A 14019-nucleotide genomic window follows, 5' to 3' on the forward strand; every position below is an offset into this window, starting at 1 on the left:
ATAAAATCATGATTAACATTCAGAATTATTAATAACACAAAAGTTTTTATTCAGAGATCAATAACATTACATCATCAAAAATCAAATCGTTTTACATTTTTCACACACAATAAATCGTACTTGCATAATAATTCAGACGAATGAACTGCAATTTCTATTCGAATTCTGTTATCGAGTATATTTATCTTAAAACCCTCGAAAGAAGTAACAAAAATTCCTCCTATCATTGCTCAATGGCCCACAGCCCATACCATCGCGACCACACCCACTGCTCCGCCCATTCGATCCTGACCACACTTATTACCCAGCCCATCCCATCAAGACCTCACCCACTGCTCCGCCCATTCGATCCTGACCACACTCATTACCCAGCCCATCCCATCAAGACCACACCCACTGCTCCGCCCATTCGATCGTGAACACACTCATTACCCAGCCCATCCCATCAAGACCGCACCCAATGCTCCGCCAATTCGATCTTGACCCACTGCTTCTCGAGCCCCTTTGCACACAAAGTCATGTACAATATAATTATGCAAATGTAGCCAAAATAATGGTTTCTTGAAACTAAGAATGATATTTCTTTTAACACATGTTTCAAGATAAAGTATTAAGTTTTTTTTAATGAAATTCTGAGTGTTATTCAATTTCAATTTCAACTCAATTCAAATTATTTTGGGGTAGACTTGGCCTTCGGAAACTATAGCACCACGGATAAACTATACACAAGTACTAAAAACATGAATTTTATAACTTTTAAGAACTTAAAGGGCGGTTAGAATCCGTTTTTCATTCGCACGCAGCGACCTCCCTGATGAGTCGATGACAGTAGTGGGGACCTTTCTGCAGTTTGCGGGTTCGAGTCTTCATTCCATCGATACAATCAGAGAATTCACCCCATTCACCAAGCTTACATGGCACTGTTAGGAAGAGAAAAGATGAAAAATAATAATTATGAACAGATACTTATATTGTTTTTACTGTGTTTTCACAGGGGTGTGGGCATTTCAAGCCCATCGTGTAAAAAAAAAAAAACTTGCCGTGACAAACCCGATATAATTATAGGGGCAAGAATAATTATGGTCAATGTAAGTTTTCTTGAGGGGGCACCCAAACAAGGAAGCACTGTGATTCAGGTCGGATTTTTTTTCCTAAACTGAAATTGAGAAGCCCAAAACTCGACATCCAAGAAGATTGATGAAGAAAGAGGAGGAGAAAGAAGAACAGTAACAATATCACACATAAATATTATCAAGAAGAACAAGTCATCGCAAAGCAAAAAAAAGCAGCAGCAACAACAAGAAGGGATTTTAGATGAGGATGGTTGTGTATTGGGCAATAAGGAAAAGAATAAGATTATAAAAGGATTATATCATCCATTACGTACCCTTTGCTTTCTTGCAATGTACTTCGTGTGTCTTGGTGGCTTCGCAATCAGCTGGGGCACCCTCTACGCTCACAAGCGAGCCAGTCATGTTGATTTTATTGGTGGATTCATCACAGGTTGGGGGCTGATCCCAGTTATATCTGCATCGCACCGGCTTATCACGACCCTCTGTAATTATTCAAAGCCAAAAGGAATGGAAAAATCACGATATACATCCATCATCATTACACATCACATTGCAATCCCCAAGGACAACCAGTGATTAATTCTCCGACAAAGATTTTCGTACGAACGCTTCTCACGTTTGATGTAAATCTCGATTACCCCCCCCCCCAAAAAAAAAAAAAACTTAACATAACCGTACCCAAAAGGCAACTCCTCGTTGATACGTTTTCATCGGAGGCGCGATAGCTCAGTCGGTAGAGCGGGGGACTCGTATTCCGGTGACCCGGGTTCGATTCTCACTTGGTGCGCTAGTGCCCTTTGGTAAGGCATTAATCCTCAGTACCAGGTCCTTCGGAGAGGACCTTAAGCCGTCGGTCCTCTGGTTGCTTGCTTACAAGCATTCATGCTTTCTTAGCAATCAGGTAAAAAATCACCACCAATTAATAATTAAAATCCTGTAAGAAAACCTGAAGATGGCGATGATGAATTGATGATGACGATGATTGATAATGATGATATGATGATGATGGTGGTGGTGGTGGTGATGATGATGATGATGATGATGATGATGGTGATGATGATGATGATGATGGTGATGATGATCGTGACGGTGATGATGATAGTGATGATGATAATATGATGATGATAAGATGGTGATGATGATAATGGTGGTGGTGGTGACGACGATGGTAACGTAGGAGATGAAGGCGATGATGATGACAGTGATAATGATGATGGTGATGATAATGATGATTATTTCTGTTTAAGGTGGCGATTTCTTTACCTGATCTACGGCATTTTTCTTCCACAGTCCTTAACAGACTACACTCATCGGATGTCTCGGTGGGATCGGTCAGGGTGTCTAGTCTGGTCCTGAGGTTTGTTGTCTCGTTACAAGGTCCAAACTCACCCATGGTGTAGTTGCAATCTGACAAGGTCAAAGGTCAGAAAGTTTGTAAGAATACGTTATGAAGGATATTGTAACAATTAAACGAAATAAAAGATGAGAAAGAGACGAAGACTCTCTTTCCCTCTGAAACAAAATTGTCATGATATTCATCAACAAAATCTTCATCACTACAATGATGATCATTCTTCCATTCTCGTAAAAGGGCAATCCTCATCATCCTCATCACTCACCATCGTCGTCATCTCCAACCTTACAATCGTTATCATCATCATCATCCTAATCATCGTCATCATCATTCGCATCTTCATCGTCGTCATCTACAACTGTATAATTGTCATCATCATCACCACCACCTTCATCATCATCACTATCATTATCATCGCCATCATTATCATACATCATCATCGCCATCATCATTATATCATCATCATAATCATCATCATCATCCTCATCACCACCACCACCACCATCATCCTAATCACTATCATCTGTCTTTTATTTCTCCTCTGCTGCTGGAGAATTAAACTTGTCTTTATTTTTTTCCAAGTAATTGTTTTTTTTCTTCAAGTAACATTTCGAGTCCCTGGTCTATGCATCCCAACTCTATATTTGTAGCAGCGCACGCACTCTGTTGCCACGGCAAAACCTGCGAAACCATGGACCTATTACATGGCGAAACCAACAACAACCTCATCAAAGGTATAACGTATAGGAAATTACGTAATATTTTTGATCGGCCTGCAGTCGGCTTGATGTGACGGTCCGACCTATTATACCAGAGCCCGTCTTACGAAGAGTTGCCATTGATGCAATCAATCACAACTATGGAAAGCCAGGAAACATCAACATCTTAAGTGCATGTTTGTTCAAAATATTTTAGATATGCTATTCATACGTTCATTTTTTTTCTCGAAAATTCAATGTGCTCCTGTGTGTTTACATAGGACAATGTGTAAATTTCCTGTAGAAAAAATTATGACAATGATGGACTTCCATACAGTTGAGGTTGATCGGATCAATCCATTGGCGGATCCAGGGGGCACGTGACTCCCTTTTGAGAAGCAAAATAAAAATTTGTAATGTAAAAATGCCATGAAAACAGAGGTGTGCCCCCTCTTTTGAAATTGAAGACTTTTTTTTGCTTGTCAAATTTTTCGGGTAATAAATATCCTTAATTTGTGGTTGGAAACCCTTTTTTGTTTTTTTGCTTGTCAAACTTTTTCGGGTACAAAATATCGTTAATTTGTGGTCGAAAACCTTTTTTTTTTGGTTTGTCAAAATTTCCCTCCGAAAAATTTGCCCACCCCCCCTTTGGAAAATCCTGGATCCGCCCCTGGATCAATCGTAACTCTTTGTGAGACGGGGCCCCCGAGACCATTAGGCCTACTCACTTTGGTTTTCATGTCTGTCTTTCTTTCTATCACATCGCACAGACTCAACGACTACTTCCGGGCAATCTGGGGTTGGTGTTCCTTTGAGGCTGTTCTCACTACGTTCCTAAAACTAGTTTACTGGGAACCGGTTCAGAAAGCCAGTTTGGAAGATCGCTTTGCTAGCGTTCTCACTTGATCACACGAAAGTGGTTTTCAAAATCACTTCACGTATAGCGCTCTTGTTGCTATGGAAACGCTCTCAGTGGGGAGACACGTTTCGCGCGAAATTCGAAACCGCAGCATAGGCATTCTACACCTGTCGTGTGGAGTAGCGCGCTCAAAATGTGCGAAGATCGCTTCCCGAAGAACGGTTGTGTCCTCACTTACGCTAAAACCACTTTTCCGATGCGAAGCGATCTTGAAAACTACATCGCGAGGTGGTCTTCCAAACTGGTTTGGAAGAGCGCTTCCAAGAGCGCTTCGACCGTTCTCACTTAGCGTTAAACTAGTTTCCACTTAACTAGTTTCCACTAAACTAGTTTAAGGAACTGAGTGAGAACAGCCTCTTTGATGACCTTGGTTAAGTTCTTTCGTTCTGTGATCGGGTCGCATTCGGAAAATGTCGGCCGGGAGTATTTGCATTCTTGGAGAAAAAATGGATAACATGAAAACAAATAAATGGAATCATGTACATGGATTGTATTAGCAGTTTATCTCTTTCTTGATAAATGCTAGAGCGAAGATGTTTGCAATCACAGAAGAAGTAAAGTTAATCGTTCGTTCGTAAGCGAGGCCTATGAAATAAAGAGGAATGAATTAATATTAGAGTTTTTGTTGATAAAACGTTGCATGTTAGGGTGTGTGTGCGTGATTCAGTTTTAACAGACGTGTATCAATCCGTTATGATTATGTACGTCTGATGGGACCGACCTTTAACGTCACCATCCGAAAGACATTACCAGGGCTCGAATCTCGAACCTTAGTGTCAACCCATAACTTCCCCATGTAGCTTGGACATGGTAAGTCTTGGAAATGCAGTTTTGAAGATGGAATAAATTAGGGTCGCCGCCCCTTTGAGAAAGTAGGCCAACGACAAAATAAAACAAAATGCATGGTAGCTATTTCTGTTATTGATATTCTGATTTGTTCTTACTTACTTTGTAAATTTGTTTGAAATGAAGAAGAATAAATTCAATCAATCTATCAATCAAGCTATTCTCACCTTTAGTCTTTGCTGGTTTATCATTCTTGTTGGGTTTGCGGTTTCCTCGTGATGGCTTCTCTGGTCTCCGTCCATTTTCCGTCCCTTCGGTCTTATTTCCTTTCCCCCTTCCGCCCTTCTCCGGCCTCCGTCCATTTTCCGTTCCTTCGTTGTTATTTCCTTTCCCCCTTCCGTCCTTACCCGGTCGACGCCCTTTACCGCGGCCTTTAGCTGGAGCAGCGGTCGCATTGACCGCTTCTTCACCGTCGCCCGCGATCACGGCTTCGGTAGTATCCGTTTCCTTTACGCATCTGACGCGACAGTCGACCGTCTTGGCTGGGACCTCGCAGAGTTCTCCGGTGCAGTTACCGATTTTCTGTCCCTTGCCGCATGACCCCGCATTTGGCACGCATTCACTCCATATCCAACCTTCCTCTTGTGTGGTTGCAGCCTCGTTATTGCCTTCGTTTAAAATGGGGGAGGGGTGGAAAATACAAAATAACAATAAGAACCATTGCTAAAATGAAAGAATGTAATTTTTAACAAGATAATGGCAGTCATTTTCTTCCCCTGTCTTACTAGCACATTACGCCTATACACAAACTGAGTTCTTTGACACATGTGAGCACATGTGTGCTCTTCTAGTTTTCTTCTTTGGACTTAATTGATACTTCGGTCATCATGTAATTGTGCTACATATGTTTATAAAGGTCTCTTGGAGACTTTTGGAGATTGTTTTGTAACATGATCGTGAATGGACTTTGAATATTTTCCTGATTTTGTCTGGAGATATTTGTGTGATTCATCAAGCAGTTTTGCTTATTGTTGTCCCACCTATAGTACTTTCTGGGAGTATGATGTGATTCACTTTCACATTCAGGTCACTTTCCTCTTCTCAATTTCTTTCGAGCGCTACGTCATCAAACTCTCTTTTATTGCTGCCACCTGTTAACGATCTGTCAGCCGGCCAGGGCTCTGTCCACCAATCACTATAGCATCACTTCGGAACAGTCTTCGTATTGTCCCATTTCTATGACATTTTTGTATTGAAGTTTTCTGCTGCTGTCTCATCATGGAGCTGAACTGTGCCCAGTCTCGTGGAGGAGATTCTAAGAGGACCAGGACAGATGAAAGCTGGAGGGGAGAAGTCTGGCTGCCAGGGATCCATAGGAAAGAGGCTGACTGAAGAATAGGAACTTTTATGCTGTATTGTAGTTTGTAGCATCGTAGTTAAGTTTGTTTCTTTTGTTAAACTCCGTTGGTGTGGGACTACACTGAGATGAATGTACTGGTACTTTATTTTTTAATTTCTATAATATGTTCTCATAATGTCAACACAATATCTCAGTATGCTAGTCTGCCAGCGGTAAAGCGTTTAAAATATTTCCGTTCGCCTATTTTGTACTATCATAACTCTGTAGCAACCTTTCAAGCCGAATTATGCCAACCTAGTAACCACTTTTGTTATCTTTTGTTATTATCTGGGGATGTGGAAACAAATCCTGGTCCAAATTATAAATTTCCATGTAGAAAATGTCAAAAGCCTGTGAAGAAAAACCAAACTGGCCTCCTGTGTTCTACCTGTAATAAGTGGCACCATTCCAAATGTGAAGGCATAAGTGAACAGGAGTACACAAGATTATATTACAACCCTAATGAATGTTGGACTTGTTTAACATGCTCTTTACCGTCTTTTTGTGATTCCTTATTCTTGCACCCCATTCAAACAAATGTTGGTCATACCGAGCCACTTTTACCTCCCACTGAACATGTAACTAATACCCCAACTTCCGATAAAACATCAGTGTATGAGTCCTTTGAAGAAAAGTTTGAGACAAAAGGGTTGCATTTTATTCACTTAAATGTGAGATCAATATTGAATAAAATATCCGAACTTCGGCTTCTTTTTTCTAAACATAAAATAGCTATTATTGCCATCACTGAAACATGGTTAAACTCATCTGTAAATGATGAAGAAGTTTGTATAGATGGATACTGTATATTACGCAAAGATCGTGAATGTGGGCTAGGTGGTGGTGTTTGTCTCTACATAAGAAATGACATTGCATTTAATATAAGAGAAGACTTGACTCCAAGAAATATTGAATCATTATGGATCAATATTCTATTGCCTCGTACAAAGCCCATTACACTTGGTGCTCTTTACAGACCCCCTAAAGATAATAATTTAATTGAATCACTCTCTGACACTTTAGAAAAATTTAAAAAAGATGATGAGATTATAGTGTTGGGGGACATGAATATTTGCCTTTCGAAAAAGTCTCCTTTATCCAAGAAATATGAGAATTTACTTAATCTAAGTGGTTTAAGCCAACTTGTAAAGCTGCCCACACGTACAACTCAGACATCTTCCTCACTGATAGATCACATATTATGTAGTAAAGAAGAGCATATTAGTCAAAGTGGTGTTATTGACCTAGGTATAAGTGATCATTTATTGATTTATTGTTCAAGAAAGATTGTCAGGCCCGTATTTGGGCACCACAGAACTGTGTCCATCAGGAGCTTAAAAGGTTATAATGTAGATAATTTCAACTTAAATTTATCCCGATCAGACTGGTCCAAGGTAACTGAATGTAAAGATGTAAATATGGCTTGGGCAAATTTTAAATCTATATTATTGTCAATTATAGATATGAGCGCACCTCTGAAAGAGGTAAGAATTAAGCAATCAAGTGAAAAATGGATGAACCATGAAATTATTGTTTTAATTAAAGAGAGAAATGTAGCTTACAAAAATATGAAAAGGAATATTGGCAATTTAGACCTTGAAAGGAAATATAAAGTTTTAAGGAATTTAGTTCAAAGGAAGGTAAGAAGTGCCAAAACCGAATACTTTCAAGAACAAATCGAAGAAAACAAAAATGACTCTAGAAAATTGTGGAAGAATTTGAAAGGTTTAGGTCTAAAAAGTAAAGGGAAATCTGATAAAAAAACGGTTATTAATGTGCAAGGTGAATTAAGTCACGATAAGGCTAAAATTGCAAATGAGTTTAATCGTTATTTTACAACTGTGGCCGACAAGTTAGTTTGTAAATTACCAGTAAATACAACAAAATTTCATGCAGAAAGTGACCAATTTCAAAAGTTTTATGAAGAAAAGGGTATTTCAAAAGGTAGTTTTCATTTTTCCCCCGTTACAGAAAAATTTGTTTTAGATGAACTAAATAGGTTGAAAATATCAAAAAGTACTGGTTTAGATATGATACCTGCAAGATTTTTAAAAGATGGGGCAAGAAATTTGTACAAACCTTTGAATTATGTTATTAATTTATCTCTTATGTCTTCTACCTTTCCTAATGATATGAAATTCGCCAAAGTTACCCCGCTACATAAAAAGAAAGATAAAACTGACGTTAGTAATTATAGGCCAATAAGTGTATTAAGTGTAGTGTCGAAGATTTTGGAAAAATCTGTTCATGCTCAAGTGGAGAAATACTTCCAAGAAACCAAGCTAATATATAAATTTCAGTCCGGCTTTCGTAACGGATATTCCACTGAAACTTGTTTAATACATTTAACAGATTTTATCAGGAATGAAATTTCACATGGGCGCATGGTTGGAATGGTTCTCCTAGACTTACAAAAAGCCTTTGATACTGTAAATCATAGCATACTTTTAAAGAAATTAGAAGTGATGGGTTTAGACTCTGCATGTGTGACATGGTTTAGATCATATTTATCTAACCGTCATCAGGTAGTTACTATGCAGACGGTTCTTTCTGATTCACTGCCTATTAAATGCGGAGTCCCTCAAGGAAGCATTTTAGGCCCCATTCTTTTTATGTCTTACATCAATGATATGTGTACTTGTATTAACGAATCTAAATTAATTTTATATGCTGATGATAGTGTCTTGCTATATTCAGATACAAATCCCAAGATAATTGATAAAAAACTTAGTGCAGATTTGGCTAATTGCATCGAATGGATGTCTGACAACAAGCTTAGTTTACACGTTGGGAAAACGGAAAGCATTTTATTTTGTTCGAAACGAAAGTTAAGATATACACACGATTTCAAGGTTTCAAATAATAATCAGGTAATTGAAAGAAAAGATTCAGTAAGATATTTGGGAATTAATTTAACAAGTAACCTATCATGGACGGGTTTGGTAGACTCAATCGCCAAAAAGGCAAATTCACGCTTGAAATTTTTGTATAGATATCAAACCTGTTTGAATATGAAGTCTAGACGTATTTTATGCTTTGCTTTAATACAATGTTTATTCGACTATGCTAATGCGGCTTGGTACGGTAGTCTGGGTGTTACGGATAAGAAAAAGCTAAGAATAATTCAAAATAAAATTGTGAGATATATAAATGTTTTAGGACCAAGAGCACATGTCGGATATAATGAACTTGAAAAGGCAGGATTGCTTCATGTAGATCACAGGTCACAACAATTAATATTACACCACGTGCATAAAATATTCTATTCGGATAAATTAGATCATTATATAGCAAATAATTTCACCCGGGTATCAAATATCCATAGGTACGATACTCGAAATAGTAATTTTAATTTCGTATTACCAAAACGTGAAGGACATATTGGAAACACTTTTTATTTTAATGGCATCCAATCTTGGAATGCTCTTCCTGATAAAATAAAAGCCGTTAAATTTTTTTGTCAATTTAAGAGTGAATTAAAAAATCACCTAAAACTGGAAGCTGCCCGAGAACAGCATTACCAGTAAAATAACACATTTTGTACAGTTGATTTCTAGTATTGTAGATAATGTATACATTAGGGTATGTTAAAATATAATCTTGTTTCACATATTAGGAAGATTATTGTTTGCTTCAGATGTTTGCAAATAATATGACTGATGGATATGTTTGTATGTATTTTTTTCCCCCCAATATTCCAGTACTTGTCGTAGTTTATATTTTTTTGTTACAATATGTTAATGTTTTATACTAACCATAGGACCCCATTGGAAATAAGCCTTTCGGCTTTCATGGGCTATCCTGTCAAGGTATTTCCTCAATTTCATTGTAATCTCCTGTGATATTCTTGACGAATAAAATCAATCAATCAATCAAACAATTTGTTAAATTTTAATTTGGTAACACATTTCATTTCTCATATAGAATTTTACCCAAAACTTGCATATTCTTGCCTGAATAAATGTGTAGTCAAGACTGCTTGGCTATAATTTTTCCTCATAATACATTTCTCCAACTGTTCGTCATTCTACCAATGACTATCGGTAAATTGCCAATTTGTCCACTGCCAACCCGTCCACTCACCACAGTGGTCTACCTTCATTTAGTCTAATGCTATTGCGCGTCCATCAACATTTCGTCTATTTGGTCCAATCATCACTTCGTCTAATCACCAGTTCGTCTATGACCATTTCGTCTCACAACCAGTTGGTCTAATACTTGTTTTATTTCAATTCATTTTGCCCAATTAACACTTAGTATAATTAGACCAAATGGTATATGGACTAATGGCTATTGGACCAACTGGTTATTAGACGAAATGGTGAGTGGACAAAATGGCAATTAGACCATGTGAATAGTGGACGAACTGATGGTAGACCAAATGATAGTAGACGAGTTGGCAATTGGACGAATTGGCATTGAACGAAATGAAAATAAACCCGACTATCATGGGCTATATTATCATTCAGTTGCTCAATTCTACACAGGGTGATATTCACTTTTTAAGAATGGGCAATCAAAATGAATTGTAATTTTCGAAATGATTTTTTTTTTGGTGGGTCGGCTAGGCGACTGCCCCTACCTGAGCTCCAACGTACCTTTTCTTTCTCTTCTTCCGCCTTCTTTGTTCTTCCCTTTGTTCTTTCTTGGTTCTGACCTAGCAGTGACGAGGCCCAGGACCAAAGACAACACGACAAGCAGGACCAGGAACCGATTCATCTTGGTCTGAAAAGCGAGAAATTACATTTTTTAAATATTACAATAGATATTTAGCTGTTCTTCTTTATGAATAATTCCTTTTATATTTCCCTTTTAACAGTTTAAGGTACTATCTACAGAAAAATAAAGATAAGCTGCATTCATACCTTTATGTACTTAAAGTCGTATATTGACATGTCGCACTTCCACTTGCTCTCCAATAAATAGATAAATGTGACAGGATAGACGGATAGATAGTTAGATAGATAGATAGATGGATGGATAGAAAAATAGATAGATAGATGGATGGATGGATAGATAGAAAAATAGATAGATAGATAGACAGACAAACAGATAGATAGATAGGTACTAGTCATACACTTATACGAAACCCGCCCACAGACGAGATATAAACCTAAATTTGTTGTACATGTACCAATTAGGGATTTTTTTTTCAAAAACAATCTGCACTCCTCATCTAAAATGAACCTTACTTTATACAATAATCTTTCCACTTTCGATGGTGGGGGGGGGGGGGGGCGAGGACCAGGCCATGGAGGATTACCTGTGATGTAAGAGGGGGTACTCTGACAAGTTAAATTGCCAATTCGTCCACTGCCAACTGGTCCAATCACCACATGGTCTACCCTCATTTAGTCTAATGCCATTCCGTCCATCAAAATTTCGTCTAAAAATCATTTGGTCCAATAACCATTTGGTCTATCATCACTTCGCCTAATCATCGTTTCTTCTAAAAACCAGTTGCATGGTCTAATACCCATTTTATTTTCATTCATTTTTCACAATTAACACTTTAGTTTAATTAGACCAAATGGTATATGGACTAAATGGCTATTTGACCGACTGGTTATTAGACGGAACGGCATTAGGGTTAGGGATTAGACTAAATGAAAGTAGACCATGTTGTGAGTAGACGAACTGATGATAGACAAAATGGTAGTAGACGAGTTGGATATTTGGACGAATTGGCATTAGACGAATTGGAAATAAACCCTCTGACAATGATCGCACCCCTACACGCAGTAACTACGTAATGATCATCCATGGAGATGGTGGGGGTGTCATTATAGCAACAACCCTGATAGCAGACACGGTCGTAATGACGTCATTAACTGATCGTAAAGTGGTAATACTCGTCATGTCGTCGTATTTATGACGTTCTTACGACGTCATTTTGACGACTTAGAATGGCAACTTTCATTTGCATTTTTATTTGACCAGATTATGACGTGATTTTGACGTCATTTACTGACCAATTTACGACAAGTAAATTTGCTCGCTTATATGACCAGATTATGACGTGATTTTGACGTCATTTACTGACCAATTTACGACAAGTAAATTTGCTCGCTTATATGACCAGATTATGACGTGATTACGACGTCATTTACTGACCAATTTACGACAAGTAAATTTGCTTTCTTATATGACCAGATTATTACGTGATTACGACGTCATTTATCGACCAATCTGCAACAAATGAATTTGCATTTTTATATGACCACATTATGACGTGATTATGACATCATTTATTTACCAAACAACGACAAAGAAATTTGCGTTTTCATATGACCACATTACGACGTGATTATGACATCAAATTTTACCAATCAACGACGAGGAAATTTACAAGTTTAATTTCAAAGCCACATACTATTTTGCCATTTTTTCAACCTTGCCATGTTAGCAAGGCTATTTCTACTTATAAAAGGAAAAGTAAAACTAAAAAAAATAGTACAGAATTTTTTTTATTTTAGGTAAAGTATATAATTCTTCAAAGAAAAAAAGTTTCAAAAGCAGTGGCAAAAATAATAATTTCTTAACTGGTTGCCAACCAAACCAAACAAGAGGAAGCTTTATATGTCAAAGAAGTTTGTATCTATTTTAAAACTTTTTTTTCGCAAGTGGTGTCATGCCCCGGTGTCATGCAAACCTCCTATCTAGTTAGCTCACCCCCCCCCCCCATGCACGCCCCCCGGGCTCACCCCCTATAAAAAATTCATGATCCGCAGAATTAAAGGTAAATTGTGTCATTGGTTTATTTCAAAACTTTCTTTTAAATTTCACTCTTTGCTTTCCACAATATTCATAAACAAGTTCTGAGTCCATACAATGTATTGCATTGGCCAGAAAGAACTGTTTTTATTCTCAAAAAAATATATAAAGATGAGAAGATTTGCCGAGTGAGCTTTTTTTATATTTATTTTTTGAACTAACATAAAAAATGAAGAGCGCCACCTTGAGACCAAATGACATCAATAACTGCTCATGAATATTCATATCTCTAGCTCTCGCCTCTGCGCGAGTCTCAATCAAGTGCAGTGCCGATGCACGGTACGGACGCATGGACGGGTACGGAGTCTGTACACCGTGAATGCACGGGTTTCTTTCCCGGTTTCTATTGCATTTCGTAGAAAGCGTGTACATTGAAAACAAAGTCTGACGGCTTTTTCCTTGCTTTTATCTTTGCTTCGTTGATCTGTATTGTTTCTCGATTTCTCCAGGGTATGGAGGGAGGGAGAACGGTGCTTGCGAAAGCGAGAGAAAGGGCTATATTCTTATTTATTATATTTTTCTAGTTTTTTATATGTATTTTTGTTTTGTTTCCGATTCACTGAATTGTTATCATTTTCTTCAGGTTCTGTATTTTGATTTGTTCATTATTATCACGTGTAGTAATATACGTTGTAATTTCTTAATTGTTTAAATAATAGGCCTATGCTACATTTTTTTTAAAGGAAAAATTAGAAATCATTTTGTATTGAACTAGCTTGGCCACCAATTTCGTTATTTGCTTTGTGTGTCATATAGCTCTCCACCACTGAATTCGTCCATATACTGCCTCGACGTATTTATCAATTAAATTGGACAAATACCGCGTGGCCTATAGTGTTTTTTTTTACAATATCCAGGGGCGGATCCAGCTTTCACTAATAAAGAGGGAGGGGGTTGAAAAATATTTTCCCCAATCGATCCGCAGCTCAAAGCTATTTGTTTGTATCTATATAGTCGTAACAGTTACTCATAAGCCCTATAAAAAATGCGAGCGCGAGGTAAAATTTTCGGAAATC

The 14019-nt window shown here is 37.7% G+C and overlaps 1 protein-coding gene across 2 annotated transcripts; it reads right to left on the reverse strand.

The window, feature by feature from the left end:
• Positions 1-25: 25 nt before the first annotated feature.
• On the reverse strand, positions 26-10975 carry LOC129282442 (uncharacterized). Of its 2 annotated transcripts, XM_064113842.1 has the most exons (7): positions 10828-10975; positions 5058-5498; positions 4401-4478; positions 3854-3934; positions 2337-2480; positions 1388-1555; positions 26-920 (listed from the first exon to the last, which is right to left on the reverse strand). In XM_064113842.1, exons 1-7 carry the CDS (start codon positions 10946-10948, stop codon positions 790-792), a joined length of 1164 nt encoding a protein of 387 aa, XP_063969912.1. In that variant the 5' UTR covers positions 10949-10975; the 3' UTR covers positions 26-789. The 2 variants fall into 2 exon arrangements, with proteins under 2 accessions (XP_063969912.1, XP_063969913.1); XM_064113843.1 differs by lacking the exons at positions 3854-3934; positions 4401-4478.
• Between the last annotated feature and the right edge of the window lie 3044 nt (positions 10976-14019).

This window comes from Lytechinus pictus, chromosome 19 (genome assembly GCF_037042905.1).
Source record: "Lytechinus pictus isolate F3 Inbred chromosome 19, Lp3.0, whole genome shotgun sequence".
Classification (NCBI taxonomy): domain Eukaryota; kingdom Metazoa; phylum Echinodermata; class Echinoidea; order Temnopleuroida; family Toxopneustidae; genus Lytechinus; species Lytechinus pictus.

Bases quoted from the DNA above. Each gene is read 5' to 3' on its own strand.
- LOC129282442 (XM_064113842.1), bottom strand. From the start codon at position 10,948: ATGAATCGGTTCCTGGTCCTGCTTGTCGTGTTGTCTTTGGTCCTGGGC. The intron at 4,479-5,057 runs GTGAGAATAGCT...TTTTTCTCCAAG, and splicing joins TAAACCAGCAAAGACTAAAG to AATGCAAATACTCCCGGCCG. The intron at 1,556-2,336 runs GTAAAGAAATCG...GAATAATTACAG, and splicing joins AGAAAAATGCCGTAGATCAG to AGGGTCGTGATAAGCCGGTG.